The sequence below is a fragment of the Mustela nigripes genome, chromosome 4 (assembly GCF_022355385.1).
Source record: "Mustela nigripes isolate SB6536 chromosome 4, MUSNIG.SB6536, whole genome shotgun sequence".
NCBI classification, from domain to species: Eukaryota; Metazoa; Chordata; class Mammalia; order Carnivora; family Mustelidae; genus Mustela; species Mustela nigripes.
This window is the reverse complement of record NC_081560.1, coordinates 6028683-6046743: the sequence shown is the minus strand read 5'-3', so window position 1 is coordinate 6046743 and position 18061 is coordinate 6028683. Positions and strand designations below refer to the sequence as shown.

Below are 18061 nucleotides of genomic sequence, written 5' to 3'. Positions count from 1 at the left end.
AGACAAGACGAGGTCTCTGTGGCCCCTGGTCTCTCCTGCTGCCCCGGCTCTGCTGCTCCTGCGAGACCTTACTCCTGCCGCCGAGCTCAGGGGAAGGGGGCATGCGAGAGGACAGAACGAGTCTGGGAGAGCAGTTTATTGGCTCGGGGATAATGGGCTCGTACTCCCTGGGCTCAGGGACGGCAGGTTGGCATTGCACTGGTCAGCTCCTGCAGCTGTCCGGGAAGCGGGACAGAATTCTAGAGGGAAAGAGAAAGAAACCCGAGTTTTTGGGTGTGAGGGAGGCTGTTTGGGCCAGTCCAAGCTCTTTTCCCAGACTCTGAATCCTTCCCCTACCGCCGCCCTCAGCCCCACACCGGCCCAGTCTCCAGCCCCAAACACATGAGCGCTGTCCCAGCTCAGTTCTGTGTCCCCCCCCCCCCCGGTCCTGGGCACCTACCATCTACCGTCGGGCCTCAGCTCGGGGGCAGGGCCTTGAAGAAGGCAAACTGTCCTGGGAAGTAGTAGCTGTGGGGGTCCTCGCCCGCGCGCTCCACCCTGCCGCACTGAGCCTCCTGGTGCTCCTCGGGGTCCTGCCGGTGGCGGCAGCTGCTCAGGCCCGGGGCACCAGCGGGTTCCGGGGAGGGTGTCCCAGTGGAGAGTACCCCTGGGGACGGTGCTTGCGTCCTCTGTGGCACCCACCTCCACATCCCTTGGGGAATAGCGGGGCCAGGCCCAGAGCCCCTCCTTGGCCCTCCTCACGCCTCCTCACTTCTCGCCTCCTCACCCCTCCTCACTTCTCGCCTCCTCTCTCCGCATACCCCCTCGCCCCTCCTCACCCCTCCCTCCTTGCCCTCTGTGCACCTCAGTCTGTGCTTCGGGCTCTGACCTCTCCCACAGGACCAGCTTCTCCATCTTCCCAGCCTCTTCCCCAGCCTCCCCACCTCCCCTGCCCACTCTTACCCGAAGAGCCTGCGTGTGTATGGGGCAGTGGACCATCCGGCCGAGGACTTTATCTGCAGAGTTCAGTTTGATGCAGGCCAGGCATTTCCGCTTCCTCTGAGGAGGGGAGCATGGGGCGGGGAGAGGAAAGGGGTCAGGGCAGGGGTGCCGCCCCACCAGGGTGGAAGCGGGGGGCTGCCTGAGATGGGGACCGGCTCCCCTGGTGGGTCCTAGATCAGAGGGGTGAGGGGTCATGCAGGCCAGCTGGCTCCGGGCGCAGCCCCCCGGGGACTGGGAGATTTTAGGCAGCGTACGTGTCTGGGCAGGACTCTTCCCCCAGATGGGTTCTCCCCGCCTGATGTCCCCCTCGAACCACTTTGCAGCTCTGTTATATTTATTTGCGTGTTCTTAAAAAGCTTGATATGGACGCAAGTGTCCTGACATGAAGTCTGGAAAGTCACTGATACAATCCAGTCCATCCCTTAACAGTGGGAGGGAACAGGCCCTCAGAGCACCCCCGAGTCATAGGCTAGTGCTTGGAACAGCAGGACTGGGGACTGCCCACAGCCATGGGTATGCCCCCAAGGGGGCTAGTTACAGTCAAGCCCTGTGAGGAGTCCGCCTGGGCTGGGCCATCTCTACTCAAAGCCTCACTGAGAGTGGGGAATTCACCAGGCTTGGGGTGGGGGCAGACAAACCCCCTGCCGTGGGCTTCCTCCACCACAGATCCGAAGCCGAAGCCAAGCCAGCCAAGCCGAGAGAGGAGCCCAGACGGGAGGGGGACTCTCTCTGAAGAACAGATGTTCTCAGAGTAGCCCAGCCCTGGCCACCCACGGCGTCACAGGCCCCGGCTCAGACTGGGCCAGGTGAGCTCCTGGAGAGGCCGCTCCCCCGAGGGACCACTGCTCCAACCGGGGCACAGACCCCTGCCCTGAGCAAATGCGCCATCTCTCTCTCTCTCTCTCTCTCACACACACACACACACACAGACAGACACACACAAGCCTGCAACTCACCCCGTTGGGCTTGATTTTGCACTCCGCTTTTTTCCAGTCCTTCTTCCGGCAGCTGGTCTGCTGGAGCTTAAATTCCAGCCTCACAAAGGTCCCTGCAGGGAAGGGCTGCCCGCAGACAGAGAAGGGCCAGCAGCCGGCTGAGCTCACCGAGCAAATCGGGGTGTGACCCGTCCCTCCTCCCCAGCCCCCCAGGAAACAGCTGAGAAGGGGGCTGGGGTGTTGGCCTCTCCCTGGAGAACTGGGTGTTCATTGAGCCCGAGGGCTTGGGCACCTGCTTCCTGGGAACGAGCCCCGTCCCGCCCCAGGCGACGCCACTTGGCGATGCCGCTCACTGTTTCCGTGGCGCTGTCCACGCCGGTCTCCCTGAAGGCCCACTGGACGGGCGGGTGCTTGTGGAACTCTTCCAGGGCCACCTGCAGGCCACGCTGCTGCGCTGCCGTGAGCTCGGCTCTGCCCAGGCCCACTGCGCCCAGCCACAGGGCCAGAGGCATCAGCAGCTGCCACATGGCGTCGCGTCGGTCTCCCCGGCCCTGCCAACAGTGTTGGGTTCTCAGCTCTTGATGCCAGCTCGCGGCGCTGCCAGCAACCTGGCCCCGGAGCTGGGGGGGGAGCGTGGGGGGGTGCCTGACAGGGCTCCAGGCTGGGCTTGGAGGGCCAGGAGGTGGCCCTTTGGTAGAGATCCCTCTGGTATTCCCCTGGTCCTCCCAGCCCCCCACTGTTCCCTGGGCCCAGCTCTGCCCATGTTTGGCCTCCTCCCGGGTAGGTGCTGAGTTGGCTTTTGTCCTCAGGCCAACAGCCTGGGAAGCCCTCCTGTTGCCCACTTGCACCCTTCCCCCAACACTTTCTGGCCCATTCCTTCTCCCCCACTTAGTCTCTGGTCCCCTTTCCTGCCCGTTGCTCTCAGAGACCCCCTCGGCTTCCCCACCTCAGCCTCTCCAGGTCGCTTCTCCTTCAGCACTCCGAGCCTGTGGGCTCCTTCCCAGTCCTGGGAACCCTGGCCCCTGCACCCCCTTCTTCCCCCAGGCTAACTCAAGGGGGAGGGGAAGGATATAGAATGGAGGCCAGCTGGAGGCCGAATAGTTTTGGGAGGACGCAAACACGGGGGAGGGGCCCAGAGCGGGGTGGGAACCCGGAGGATGCTTAACCCTCCCTGTGCTGGGGCCGCTCCTGATCACTGGCCCTACCCCAGCCCAGACCCTGCAGTCTCACCTCTGCCCCACCGCGGCTTTCTTCGTTAGGCAGCCCCTCCCTCCCTTAACTCCTTTTCTGGGGCCTTCCCACCACCCCTCTCCTAGACCTCCTGATCCTGTCCCTTTATCTGTGACTGGGTTTGCCTGAGTCATGGACTCCCCCCAAAAACTCTGTGTGTACTGGTGGTCTTAGGACCAGAAAGCTGCAGAGGTGGAAACAGAGGTCCCCTCACGGAGAGATCTCAGGGTGTGGCCTTAGAACAAGGACTTACAGACGGGTTGACAGTCTCTCCCTTGGAGCTGCTCCCTTTGGCTGGTCTCCTTCCGCCCCGGCTGCCTCCCTGGCCTTCTCTCCCCTCCTCACCTCTTCTGTGCCTCGAGGTCTCTGCTTCCCGTGGCTGACTCTAGGCCGGGCTGTCAGCCGCTTCCTGCCCCCTCCACTCCTCCTGGTCAGCCCCCATCTCCTCCCACTCCCACCCGTTGGGCCCCTCCAGCTCCCATCCTGCCCAAGGCTCCTCCCCATCCCATTAGGACCGGCCTCCTGGCAGACAGCCCTCTGAGACCTCCCTCCCATCCACCCACAGGCCTCCCAGCTGCAATCTTGCTGCCAGACCTTGACCCCGACCCTGGCTGACTCTGGCTGACCCTGGCCAAGCCTGGCCAAGCCGCCCCCCCCCCCCCCCCCCCCCGACCAAGGAGCCCAAGCATCTGGTGGTCTTGACCCACTCTCTCCTCCATGAGATATGGGCTGCATTGCCTGCCACCCCACCCCCGCCCCAGTCCCGCCTCTGTAGGGCCGCCTTCTTCTTTGGCTCTCCTGAGTGACCAGTCCCCAGAATCCTCAGACACACATTTCAGGACATTCTTCCCAGAAATACAGACATCTTCAAACCCCATGGGACCTTGAGGAGTCATTTGACCCCTTCCCCTGCTTCCCAAGCCCTAAAACCACACCAGGAAGGAAGGCCTCTCTGTCAGAGTGGATTCTGGTGTCCAGCAACCCCTGTATCACAAGCACACACGGTCAGTCTTGATCCTGCGTGTCCCATCCTTGCTGGTGAGAAATTCAGGGCTTTCACATGGGCTCCTGGGAGGCCACAGGCTCAGCAGAAGGGTGTGATGGAATTAACAAAGCTAGTGTGGGATGGGGGGGAGCTGTCCAAATACTGCTCAGCTCGTGTGCATCCTGAGCAAGTATGAGTGGGCTCAGGGACCCGGTGGGCCGGGAATCAGCCTGGCCATTTCTCCAGCCCCAGGCCCTAAGCTAATTGCCCAAAACAGGGTCTCATTTACCTTCCTGAATCCCTAGTGACTGATGGCCCAGTGTTTGGCATAGATTTTCTCCCTGTCCCTATTCACCCCTGCCATGGATCCCCACACGGAGCTGGCAGCTTCCTTTGCAATGTGCTCTGGGGGCACCAGAAAGACCCTGGGCTGCAGGGAGCTCGGACAGCTACCGTGGTTCCTTCCATGGCCTCTTGTAGCGCGCGTCCTGTATCTCGCCCCTGGTTGTCTCCTCGCCCATCTCCTTTCTCCTTGTGCATTTATACCATCTTATTCATTCACCGTTGTTCTGACAGCGTTTTGGGAAGGAGTAGGGATAAACACATGTGTGTGATCTGTCATGTTTAATCAGAGTCTATGAGTTATTAAAGAAGAAAAATGACTATCTCACCACTATATTATATATATATATGTATATATAGAGTGTGTGTGTGTGTGTGTGTGTGTGTGTGCGCCCCTAAAATTCATATGTTGAGGTCATAACCCCAGGTACCTCCAGAATGTGACAGTATTTGGAGGGTTGGACTTTAAAGAGGTAATTAAGAGAAAAATGAGGTCACATGGGGAGGTTGGGATGTCTGATCCAATATGACTAGGGTCCTTTATGTATTTATTTATTTGACAGACAGAGATCACAAGTAGGCAGAGAGACAGGCAGAGAGAGATAGAGGGGGGAAACAGGCTCCCCGCTGAGCAGAGAGCCCGATGCGGGGCTTGATCTCAGGACCCTGAGATCATGACCTGAGCCAAAGGCAGAGATTTTAACCTACTGAGCCAGGCAAGGCGCCCCGACTAGGGTCCTTTTAAGAAGAGATTAGGACACAGAGGGAGGACCATGTGGAGACACAGGGAGATGACAGCCACCTACAAGCCAGGGAGAGGAACTTCAGAGAACCAACACCGCCAACACCTTGATCTTGGTCTTTTGGCCTCAAGAGTTAGCAAAATAATTTTCTATTGTTTAAACCACCCAGTGTGTAGACAGTCTTAGCAAACCTACACACACACACACACACACACACACACACACACAGGAAATCCTTTTCTAAGACTAATCAGGTGCTTTGTGATCAAAGAATTAGCTAGAATGGCTAATACTAAGCTGAAAAAAATCTAAATTGCTTTTTGAGAATAAACATATGAATCCTGTATTTTATCTGGAAAAAATATATAAGAAATCAGGATGCCTTTTGTAATGTTTTAAGGTCGCAAGAAATGAAACTTGGATTTTAATCAGTGGCTGTTTCTTAACATTAACAAGGGGGTACCTGGGTGGCTTAGTGGGTTAAGCATCTGCCTTTGGCTCAGGTCATGGTTTCAGGGTCCTGGGATCCAGCCCCACATCGGGTTCGTTGCTCAGTGGGGAGCCTGCTACCCACTTCTCTCTGCCTGCTGCTCTGCCTACTTGTGATCTCTCTCTCTCTCTCTCTGTGTCAAATAGATAAAATCTTAAAAAAAAAAAAAAAAACGGGGCACCTGAATGGCTCAGTCGTTAGGCATCTGCCTTCGGCTTAGATCGTGATCCCAGGGCCCTGGGATCGAGCCCCGCATCAGGCTCCCTGCTTGGTGGGAAGGCTGCTTCTCCCTCTCCCACTCCCCCTGCTTGTATTCCTGCTCTCACTGTCTCTCTCTGTCAAATAAAAATAAAATCTTAAAAAAAAAATAATGTGCCATTAACATTTAAAAATTTATAATAACTCAAGAAAATTCAACAAACTGAGCAAGATGGTGGAGGAATAGGAGACCAGAATATCATCAGGTCCCAGGAGTTCAGCCAGATAGTTATCAAACCATTCTGAACACCTACAAACTCAACAGGAGATCAAAGAGAAGAGCAGCAACAATAGGAACAGAAAAGCGACCACTTCCTGGAAGGTAGGACGCATGAAGTGAATCTGAGGCAACATTCGGGAAGAGAGACTGTGGGGGAGGGGACCGGCTCCTGGCAAGTGGTAGAACAGTGGAGAGCACAAAATCTTAGCAAAGTCCACTTCACTGAGAGATGTCGCTTCAGAGGCTAAGCGGTGCATGAGACCCTCGCAGGACAGTGTGGTCTCAGGAACTGTGGGGTCACAGAAAGACCAGGGGTGTCTGAGTGTGGCAGAGCTCCCAGGTATCACAGCAGGGAAGCTGACTACAGAGACAGAATTGAGGTGGGGGCTCTCAGCTTGGGGTTACATTAAACTGTGATCCAAAGTACAGTTGGGCCACTGCTCTTCAAGCAGGGACCCCACAAGTGCAGATCCGGGGAGAGTGCCTCCTTACTCCTCCAGGAGGAGGGGTGGGGCAGCACACTGAAGGGATCAGCTGGATTTGGAGACTCCAAATGGGGCTGTGTGCCATAGATAGAAATGCTTGATTGCAGGCCAGGTGAGCACGGAACATGGCCAGAGACCAGGGAGACAGGAGGGACTGACTGCTTTTAACCACGAGTCTTGTAGATAAGTAAGAAGAAAGGCAAAATATGTCTGGTCACGTAGTACGTGACCTATAGTTGAGAAAGACCAGACAAAAAGGATTGTCTGACTAACTGCAGGTGCTCTCTGGGGAAGGGGAGGTAATAGATGAAGCAGGAGGCGTTCCATCTTGAGCAGGCCAGGTGTTTCCAGCTGCTCGGCTTCAAGGACATGTCATCCTCTCCCACAGAGGCCTGTTGCTAGTACAGGTTTTTCTTAAGGCTATCTTTAAGCATGCTTGGTGACTAGCTAATTTCTTATGGGTTATATTTTAAGTAATACATTGTTCTGAGGGATGGCTATAGGGAACAAGCATCAAAATCCAGGAGGCACAGAGAACCCCTCTCAGAATCAATAAAAATATGTCCACATCCCATCATCTAATAGTAAAACTTACAAGTCTCAGTGACAAAGATAAAATCCTGAAAGCAGCTTGGGACCAAGTGGTCTGTAACATACAATGATAGAAATATTAGATTGGCAGCAGACCTCTCCACAGAGACTAGCAGGCCACAAAGGACTGGCATGATATATTCAAAGCACTAAACGAGAAAAAAATGCAACCAAGAATACTATATTCAGCTAGGCTGTCACTGAAAATAGAAGGAGAGATAAAAAGCTTCCAGGACAAACAAAAATTAAAAGAGTTTGCAAACACCAAACCAGCCCTATTTAAAATATAGGGATCCTCTAAGCAAAGAGAGAGCCTAAAAGTAACAGACAAGAAAGGAACAGAGACAATACACAGTAACAGTCACCTTACAGGCAATACACTGGCATTAAATTCATATCTCTCAATAGCTACCCCAAATGTAAATGGGCTAAATGCCCCAATCAAAAGACACAGGGTGGGGTGCCTGGGTGGCTCAGTGGGTTAAAGCCTCTGCCTTCTGCTCAGGTCATGATCTCAGGGTCCTGGGATCGAGCCCCACATCGGGCTCTCTGCTCAGCAGGGAGCCTGCTTCCCTCTCTCTGCCTGCATCTCTGCCTACTTGTAATCTTTGTCTGTCAAATAAATAAATAAAATCTTTTTTAAAAAAAGACACAGGGTATCAGAATGGATTAAAAAAACAAGATCCATCTGCAGGATATGCTGTCTGCAGGAAACTCATTTTAGACCCAAAGACACCTCCAGATTTAAAGTAAGGGGTGGAAAACAATTTACCATGCTAATGGACATCAAAAGAAAGCTGGAGTGGCAATCCTTATATCATATAAATTAGATGTTAAGCCAAAGACTATAATAAGAGATGGGGAAGGACACTATATCATACTTAAAGGGCCTGTCCAACAAGAATATCTAAAAATTTTAAATAGCTATGCCCCTAACATGGGAGCAGCCAATTATATAAACCAATTAATAACAAAATCAAAGAAACACATCAACAATAATACAATAATAGTAGGGGACTTTAACACCCCCCTCACTGAAATGGACAGATCATCCAAGCAAAAGATGAACAAGGAAATAAAGGCTTTAAATGACATACTGGACCAGATGGACATCACAGATATATTCAGAACATTCCATCCCAAAGCAACAGAATACACATTCTTCTCTAGTGCACATGGAACATTCTCCAGAACAGACCCCATCCTGGATCACAAATCAGGTCTCAACTAGTACCAAAAGATTGGGATCATTTCTTGCATATTTTCAGACCACAATGCTTTGTAACTAGAACTCAGCCACAGGAGGAAAGTTGGAAAGAACCTGAATACATGGAGGCTGAAGAGCATCCTACTAAAGAATGAAAAGTTCAACCAGGAAATTAGGAATTGAAAAAAATTCATGGAAACAAGTAAAAATGGAAACATGACTGTTCAAAATCTTTGGGACAGAGCAAAGGTGGTCCTGAGAGGAAAGTATATAGCAATACAAGCCTTTCTCAAGAAACAAGAAAGGTCTCAAGTACACAGCCTAACCCTACACCTAAAGGAGCTGGAGAAAGAACAGCAAAGAAAGCCTAAACCCAGCAGGAGAAGAGAAATAATAAAGATCAGAGCAGAAATCAATGAAATAGAAACCAAAAGAACAATAGAACAAATCAATGAAACTAGGAGCTGGTTCTTTGAAAGAATAAATAAGATTGATAAACCCCTGGCCAGACTTATTAAAAAGAAAAGAGAAAGAACCCAAATTAATAAAATCATGAATGAATGAGGGGAGAATGCAACCAACACCAAAGAAATACAAACAATTATAAGAACATACTATGAGCAACTATATGTCAGCAAAGTTGACAATGTGGAAGAAATGGATGCACTTCTAGAGACATATAAACTACCAAAACTGAACCAGGAAGAAACAGAAAACCTGAACAGACCCATAAGGGGATTGAAGCAGTCATCAAAAATCTCCCAACAAACAAGATCCCAGGGCCAGATGGTTTCCCAGGGTAATTCTACCAAACATTTAAAGAAGAATTAATACCTGTTCTCCTGAAACTGTTCCAAAAAATAGAAATGGAAGGAAAACGTCCAACCTCATTTTATAAGGCCAGCATTACCTTGGTCGCCAAACCAGACAAAGACCCTACCAAAAAGGAGAATTACAGACCAATATCCTTGATGAACATGGTTGCAAAAATTCTCACCAAAATACTAGCCAATAGAATCCAACAGTACATTAAAAGGATTATTCACCACGACCAAGTGGGATTTATTCCTGGGCTGCAAGTTTGGTTCAACATCTGCAAATCAATTAATGTAATATAATACATTAATAAAAGAAAGAACAAGAACCATATGATAATCTCAATAGATGCTGAAAAAGCATTTGGCAAAGTACAGCATCCTTTCTTGATCAAATTATTCACAGTGTTGGGATAGAGGGCATATAACTCCATATCAAAAAAACCATCTCTGAAAAACCCACAGCAAATATCATTCTCAGTGGGGGAAAAACTGAGAGCTTATCCCCTAAGGTCAGGAACACAGCAGGGCTGTCCACTATAACCACTGCTATTCAACTTAGTACTAGAAGTCCTAGCCTCAGCAATCAGACAACAAAAATAAATAAAAGGCATCTGAATCAGCAGAGAAGAAGTCAAACTCTCACTCTTTGCAGATGACATGATACTTTATGTGAAAACCCAAAAGACTCTACTCCAAAACTGCTAGAACAGGAATTCAGTAAAGTGTCAGGATATAAAATCAATGCACAGAAATCAGTTGCATTTCTATACACTAGCAGCAAGACAGAAGAAAGAGAAATTAAGGAGTTGATTCCATTTACAATTGCACCCAAAACTGTCAGATACCTAGGAATAAACCTAAGCAAAGAGGCAAAGAATCTATACTCAAAATTATAAAGTACACAAAGAAATGGAAATGGAAAAAAGTTCCATGCTTATGGATTGAAAGAAAAAATATTGTGAAAATGTCTACACTACCTAAAGCAATCTACACATTTAATGCAATCCCTATAAAATCCCATCAATTTGGGGCACCTGGGTGGCTCAGTGGGTTAAGACCTCTGCCTTTGGCTCGGGTCATGATCCCAGGGTCCTGGGAACTGTATGTCAAATAAATAAATAAATAAAATCTTTTTTAAAAAACCATTATTTTCAAAGAAATGGAACAAATAATCCTAAAATTTATATGGAACCAGAAAAGACCCTGAACAGCCATAGGAATATTGAAAAAGAAGGCCAAAGTTGGCGGCATCACAATTCCAGACTTCAAGCTCTGTTACAAAGCTATGATCATCAAGTCAGTATGGTTCTGGCACAAAAACAGACACATCGATCAATGGAACAGAATAGAGAGCCCAGAAATAGACCCTCAACTCTATGGTCAACTAATCTTCGACAAAGCAGGAAAGAATGTCCAATGGAAAAAAGACAGCCTCTTTGACAAATGGTGTCGGAAAAATTGGACAGCCACATGCAGAAGAATGAAACTGGACCATTTCCTTACTCCACACACAAAAACAGACTCAAAATGGATGAAAGACCTCGGTGTGAGATAGGAATTCATCAAAATTCTTGAGGAGAACACAGGCAGCAACCTCTTCAACCTGGGCCGTATCAGCTTCTTCCTAGAAACATCACCAAAGGCAAGGGAAGCAAGGGCAAAAATGAACTGTTGGGACTTCATCAAGGTAAAAAGTTTTTGCACAGCAAAGGAAACAGTCAAGAAATCCAAAGGACAACTCACAGAATGGGAGAAGATATTCGCTAATGTCTTATCAGATAAAGGGCTAGTATCCAAAATCTATAAAGAACTTATCAAACTCAACACCCAAAGAACAAATAATCCAATCAAGAAATGGGCAGAAGACATGAACAGACATTTCTGCAAAGGAGACATCCAAATGGCCAACAGACAAATGAAAAAGTGCTCCACATCACTCGGGATCAGGGAAATACAAATCAAAACCACAGTGAGATACACCTCACACCAGTCAGAATGGCTAAAATTAACAAGTCAGGAAATGACAGATGCTGGTGAGGATGTGGAGAAAGAGGAACCCTCCTACACTGTTGGTGGGAATGCAAGCTGGTGCAGCCACTCTGGAAAACAGTATGGAGGTTCCTCAAAAAGTTGAAAATAGAGCTACCCTATGACCCAGCAATCACACTACTGGGTATTTATGCTAAAGACACAAATGTAGTGATCCAAAGGGGCATGTGTACCCCAATGTTCATAGTATCAATGTCCACAATAGCCAAACTATTGGGAAACTCTAGGAAAGAACCTAGATGTCCATCCACAGATGAATGGATAAAGAAGATGTGGTACACACACACACACACACACACACACACACACACACACAGGAATACTATGCAGCCATCAAAAAACATGAAATCTTCACTTTAGCAACGACATGGATGGAACTAGAGGGTATTACGCTGAGTGAAATAAGTCAATCAGAGAAAGACAATAATCATATGATCTGTCTCATACGAGGAATTTGAGTGTCAGGGTCGAGGGTCTTGGGGGTAGGGAGGGGAAAAAATGAAAGAAGATGGGATCGGGAGGGAGACAAACCATAAGAAACTCTTAATCTCAGGAAACAAACTGAGGGTTGCTGGGGGGCTGGGGAGGTAGGCATAGGGCGGCGGGGTGATGGACACTGGGGAGTGTATGTGCTATGGTGAGTGCTGTGAATTGTGTAAGACTGATAATTCACACACCTGTATCCCTGAAGCAAATAATACATTATATGTTAATTTTTAAAAAGGAAATAAAAGGGGTGCCTGGGTGGCTCAGTGGGTTAAAGCCTCTGTCTTCGGCTCAGGTAATGATCCCAGGGTCCTGAGATCTCTATCTGTCAAATAAATAAATAAAATCTTTTAAAAAGGGGGGGGAGAGAAAATTCAGCAAACTAATAAAAGGAATTTGCGTCTTTATGAAGTATATTTAAACAGCTTCATGGATGTAAAAATATTTTTTCTTTTTTCTTCCTTCCTTACTCCTTCCTTCCTTCCTTCCTTCCTTCCTTCCTTCCTTCCTTCCTTCCTTCCTTCCTTTATTCTTCTTTTTCTTCAGTATTTTCTTAAATCCAAGTGGTTGGAAGGCAGATAGACTGGAGGTCCGTCAGATCTCATGGAGTCCAGTAAGCCGTCCTGGGGGATCCACCACTAGATGGGGATGGTGAGCACAAGCGAGGCCCTTCAAGGGCCCAGTTTCTCAGCCAGTGCTTTCAAATAACAGGCTGTGGAATTGTTACTAATTTGGGACAGAGAGAGAGAGAGAGAGAATGAGCGAGCGAGCAGGGAAGGACAGAGGGAAAGGGAGAGAGAGAATCCTAAGCAGGCTCCACGCCCAGTGCCGAGCCTGAAGCAGGGCCCAGTCTCACAACCCTGAGATCATGGTCTGAGCCAAAGCCAGAGTCAGAGGCTTTAGCTGACGAAGCCATCCAGGCATCCCAGAAATTATCTTTCTTACATACTTGTGGTAGCCTACGATTTTTGATTCCTAGTTTAACCACAGAACTTCTTTAGCTCCCTCTGACCCATAGATCATGATCGTTTGGTTAGAACCGCACACCAGAGCCGCACAGAGAAGAAGCAGCAGCCCCACCAGAGGAAGGCAGTTAGAGCAGTTCAGACGCCGTGAAATCAAATATTTTCCAAATGTGCATTTTAGAATTAATTTTATTTTATATATTATTTGTCAGCTCTAGTCATTTAATAGAATGTTACCATGTAGCAGGTATTGTCCTTTCTAATAACGTCCCCCAAATAAACCTTCTTAAACCACATAAGAGGTAACTCTCTACTCGTGTTTTAAGACATCTGGAGCAAACCACTTCTGAGAACATCTGAGACAGCACCAGCCGACTCGGAAGGCAGTGCGTGTAACCGTGAGCCCGATTTGGCCTTGGAACTCATGCGGAGTCTCTGAGCTGAAACCAAGTTTGCATTCTGCCTGCCCACATGCAGTTATCTGAGGAGGGTCTGGGTAGGAATGAGCTACGGTTGGAGGTAGCATTTCTGTTACCCGACGAACTCGACCGGATGGCCTTCGTGCACAGGAGCATGTGCCACCGGCGGGCGTGACCACGTTTGCAGATGCCTGCTTCTGCTAAACAGCGAAGGCTTCGCAGAGATTCGGTTTTAGAATTTTCCTGGTGTTTCCCAATCAAGCTTGGTTTTTCGTAGATTTTAAACCAAGAATGGATACACATGGGGCTTCTAACCCAACTTTAGAATTAAGTTGAAGAAGATACAACCCGAAGCCAGTGTGGAGTAGACAAAGACATAGCGTCCCAAGAATAGAAGAGATTTTACCTCAAGTGGGTAAACATGGAGATCTCTAGGTAAAGTCAAGTGCCTTCTCTCTTGGCTGAGACACCGCAATGGTTTGTTGCCACGTTTCCTGGCAGCATATGGTCCCAAGAGCAAATCACCAAGTAGTGGTAAACGTGGTCTCTGGAGTGTCAGGTGCCTTCCTTCCCCTGAGCAACGGTCCACCTCAGAGCAGAGATTCTTCAAAGGTCCTCACGTTCCTGTCATTCTAGAATAACGTTCCAGATAAAAGAATATGTTGAAGGCACTGCTCCGAGTCCTTGAGGACAGTCTGAGTCCTGAAGGGAGGAGAGTTTCCGACTTGAGTTTTCTTCTAAATGTCTTCTTCTTTGCCTCACTCACATACCGACTGGAATTTTCCTATGAGGAAAAGTGGTATTTTTCTCTCGCCCTAAGTTCTGTCAGACTCCCTTCATCCGCTTAACAAGCAGGGAGGAGAGTTTAACGTTTGTGGGGAAACAATGGTCCACACCTCACGCAGGATCCGGTTCGCTCCCGGTGGGCTCGAGGTCTCGCATTTGCTTACCCATTTGGGCCCCAGGCAGGTACCGAGTTCCCCTCCCTGTGGACCTGACACCTCTCCCCTGCACAGTGGCTGCAGGGGGAAAAACAGGCCAGATCCCTGCTTTCTGGTGACATGAACCACGCACGATAGTACAGCTGGGGAGGGGAGCTAGAAGAGCAGCCAGGAGGAGTGGGTGGTGGGCTGACGACGACCCTAAGCCCTGCTCGGGTCCAAGTGTTTGCAGTCTGTGTTGTCACCTTATATGGCAAAGGGCACCGCAAATGTGAGTTGGCTGAGAACCTCGACATGGGGAGATCATGCTGGGGAACCATAACGAAAAACAAGATCTCCTACCAACCCAGGAAAGCTCTCTGCAAAGGCAGAAGAGAAGAAAAACAGTTGTATTATCCAATAACCACGAAAGCAGCAAGGGACCCACACTGTGGGCCATCCGCTAAGGGATTAAGAAAGCAGGAGGAGGTCTCCCCCCGTGACACAGCCCAGCAGACCAGACACAGCCTACCACCAGATAGAGGGGAACTCGTCCTCAAGCAAGAGGACTCCCCCAATGGCACCATTTGTGACCAGGAGTGCATCCTCAATGCACCTGGCCACGGGGTGGCCGCCTGTGTTTGCTAATTGCCTTTCTCCCAAGGAGCAGTGCGGTCTCTATCCTTAAGACAGGAGATGGCTCTGCAGCCTGGAGCCTGGTGACCTGGAAGTCAGCCCCAACACCCTCCTTCCGTGGGTCACCCTCTTCCTTGGTGTTGACATTTCAAGGATGCAGCTCCCAGGGCCTTGGGCAGAGGCCTGGGTTCTAAAGCTGGCAGGCTTACAAACCTCTCAAAGGGGCAGAGAGAAATTCACGATGACAACTTTTCGCAAGTAAATGCTCTAAGGAAGGGGTGGGAGAGAGAGTCTTCCTTTTTGCACTAAGGAAAATTAAAGTTTTGATTTATATTTGTCCCCAGAGTTAGCCTGGATTCTCTGGACGGCCTCTACCTGGGATCACAAGTGTCCTCGTGAGTGGGAGAGGTGGGGAGCTGGGACTCCAGCAGGACAGAGGGCACACCTGAAGGGACGTGCTGGCCTGGAAGCTGGAGGAAGGGCCCTGGGCTCGGGTGCACAGAAGGCAGCTCTAGAAGCTGTAAGAGGTGAGGGAACCAGATTTTCCCTAAGAGCCTCCAGAGTGAACACAGCCTGGCCAACACCTCCGTTTCTGCCCAGACTGATTCTGGACTTCTGGCCTCCAGAGCTGGAAGAGAATGAATGGTGTGGTCTTGAGCCACCAGATATGTGGGCGTTTGTCACAGCAGCCACAGGAAACTCCTGCAGGTGGGCGGTATGGACAGGAGAGAGGCTCGCTGGGAATCACATTCTGGGAAGATGATGCTTGAGCTCGAATCTGAAGAAAGTGATGAGCAAACCCTATAAAGATGAGCAGGAAGGGCTTTCTAGGCAGAGGAAACAGCCACTGAGAAAGCCCCTGGGGGGACCTGGCTACCGTGGCTGGGCAGTGACCTCGGGGTGCCCAGTTCTAAAGGTGGGTGCAGTCAAACCAGTTGGAACCTCAGAGGTCCCCGCAGCCGTCTGCGACGTTCTCAAACAGAACTGTACCATGTTTCGGGGGGCCACTCGGGGTGGGGAGTGGGGAGGAGGGGACAGGCCTGGGGCAGCCTGAGGGGCTGCGCAGGGCTGGGGGCAAGGGGCACGCAGCTGGGAGGCGCCCAGGCACGGGCCTCACCGCAGCAAATCAGAACTCTACCTGGTTTCCTTTCGACCAAGCCCATGATTTTCCTTTTAGAAAAAGACCCTTGGAACTAGGTCTGGGACAGCAGAGTCAGGTGCAGCCGTCTGGGTGACATCTCCGTCTGGGGCAGCTCTTACAGGCTGACCTTGCCACGTGCAAGGAGTGCTATGATCTTGTCCTGGGGAGTTTCCACATGACCCAGCAAGATCCCTTCGCCAGAGGAACGGGCCGGGGACACTCGGGGTCTTCCTCAGCGCGGATGGCGGCTGCTTTCTCCCCAGGTCTGTGCCTGGAGGGATCAGGATGGAGCGCTGCCTGAGCCCCTGCGAGGGGCCAGCAGGCGTGGCCTCCACACAGCTCAGCGTGGGACCTTTCTGCCTCCTCCCCACACTGCCCGGGGACTCCTGGAAGGAGCTCAGCGAGGCTTCCTGTCCGCCTTCAGGATGCTCTCTGAAGCCCGACCCCACTGTTGTTAGGAGCATTAGAGTGAAGTTCTCTCTTCTCTCTGGCTTCCTGCTCTCCTCCAGCTTTTCAACAGTCATCCATTCAAAGTTTATCAACAAATGGCTTGGTTTTATTTCATATTAAGTACTACCTCAAGAAAGACTTCCATTGCTAAACTGGGCGGAGAAGTCCTCTTAATGTCCTTCCACATTGTGGGAAAACAGCTCGGTCTGTTTCTGGGTGGCTCACGATGAGGCCCCGCACATGGCCGGTGGCAGAGGGCGGGCACTAACTCAGTATTTGTTGGCTGTGCAGTGAGTCCTATGGGGAGCCCTGGGACCGACCGTGTATCTGCGAGGGGTGGGTGCGGTTTGCCCGCTGGCAGATGCGGGACTGCTTCTAAGCTGTACTGGGTCCTCTTCCTAAAGAATTTCTGGAGACATTACTCCTCTCATCCCCGGCGTGCTCATTTACTTTGCCAATCTAATCCAGTTGTGGGGGCCAGGCACGGTGGGAGGGGAAGAGGATCCTCCCAGAGCCCCTGCCAATTTTGCTGCCTGGTGGGTCCTCTACCCCGTACAGTCCTACTGTTCTCTGGCAAGCAGGTCAGAGCTGAGACAGTCTTCACTGGGTTCGGCCGTTTGGCTGGTTGCGGCGCCATCCCCCCATAGCCTCCTCTAAGGGATATTGAAGGGGTGGAGTCCCAAATACCAAGGCCTGGAATTCCTGACTGGCAGGAAGGCCTGGGAATACCCCTGGACTCCTGTGTTCCTTTCCCTTCTGCAGAGTGAAGGCCCCATCACTTGCTTTGGCCAAAAGAGGAAGCTACAGCAGGTGGCTTACTCCTGATGGGGCGGGGGGCGGGGGGAGACACTTCTAGTGGGGGCTGGAGAGTGAGGGAGTAGTTTGTGGGCTTAAGTGAGACAGGTTCCCAACAGATGAAGATACTCGGGCGGTCCGCAAAGCAATTCCCCTTGGAGGGGGCCTGAGGGAAGGAAGCATTAGATGCGCACCGCATTTACTCCTGAGCTGATAGGAATCTCACATTCATTCTGCGCTGGGCCCAGCACTCCATGCTTTTCCCACACGTACAGCTTCAGTGGTGAAGAGTAGGGCCGGTTTCCTATCAACCCTTATCTAGCTGTGTGGCCCCGGGGAAATTCCTCCACCTCTCTGAGACTCAGTTGTTTCATCTGTAAAATGAAGAGAAGAGTAGGTTTTCGAGGGTTGTTAAGAGGTTTAACTGAAATGTGTGTGTGAGGGGTTTATCACCCACCAGGACCCACCAGGCAGCAAAAATTGTCTGACACAACAGAAGGACTCCCTACATATTAACTATCTCACTAAGTAGTTAGGTAAAAACTAGACTATCTTAGGGGCACCTGAGTGGTGCTGTTGGTCAAGCTGCTGACTCCTGAACTCAGCTCTGCTCTTGATCTCAGGGTTGTTGAGTTCCAGACCCCATGCTGGGCTCCACCCACGCTGAGTGTGCGAACTACTTACCAAACAAACAAAGTGTCTTCTGGATGCTCTCATAGACAAATCCATTCTTCTGTAGCCATCAAACTGGACATGCATCGTATGATATGCTATATGCTATGGACATGATCTGACAAAAGTTTTTCTTCTCATGTTTGTCAATTTTATCACATAAAAAGTATACAACTTATACATTTAATCTACAAATAGAAACTTCGACTGTGAGAGATAAAATAAGACCTGAGCAATTGGGGG

The 18061-nt window shown here is 50.3% G+C and overlaps 1 protein-coding gene across 4 annotated transcripts; it reads right to left on the bottom strand.

Moving 5' to 3' along the window:
- Positions 1–121: 121 nt before the first annotated feature.
- Positions 122–3586, bottom strand: RARRES2 (retinoic acid receptor responder 2). Of its 4 annotated transcripts, none has more exons than XM_059396150.1 (6): positions 3492–3586; positions 2209–2467; positions 1938–2074; positions 943–1038; positions 440–572; positions 122–239 (listed from the first exon to the last, which is right to left on the bottom strand). In XM_059396150.1, the coding sequence occupies exons 2-5, from the start codon at positions 2441–2443 to the stop codon at positions 456–458; spliced, it is 585 nt and encodes a 194-aa protein (XP_059252133.1). In that variant the 5' UTR covers positions 2444–2467; positions 3492–3586; the 3' UTR covers positions 122–239; positions 440–455. The 4 variants fall into 4 exon arrangements, with proteins under 4 accessions (XP_059252133.1, XP_059252135.1, XP_059252136.1 ...); XM_059396152.1 differs by having other exon boundaries at positions 1938–2042; positions 2270–2467; positions 3492–3580; XM_059396153.1 differs by having other exon boundaries at positions 3400–3566.
- Between the last annotated feature and the right edge of the window lie 14475 nt (positions 3587–18061).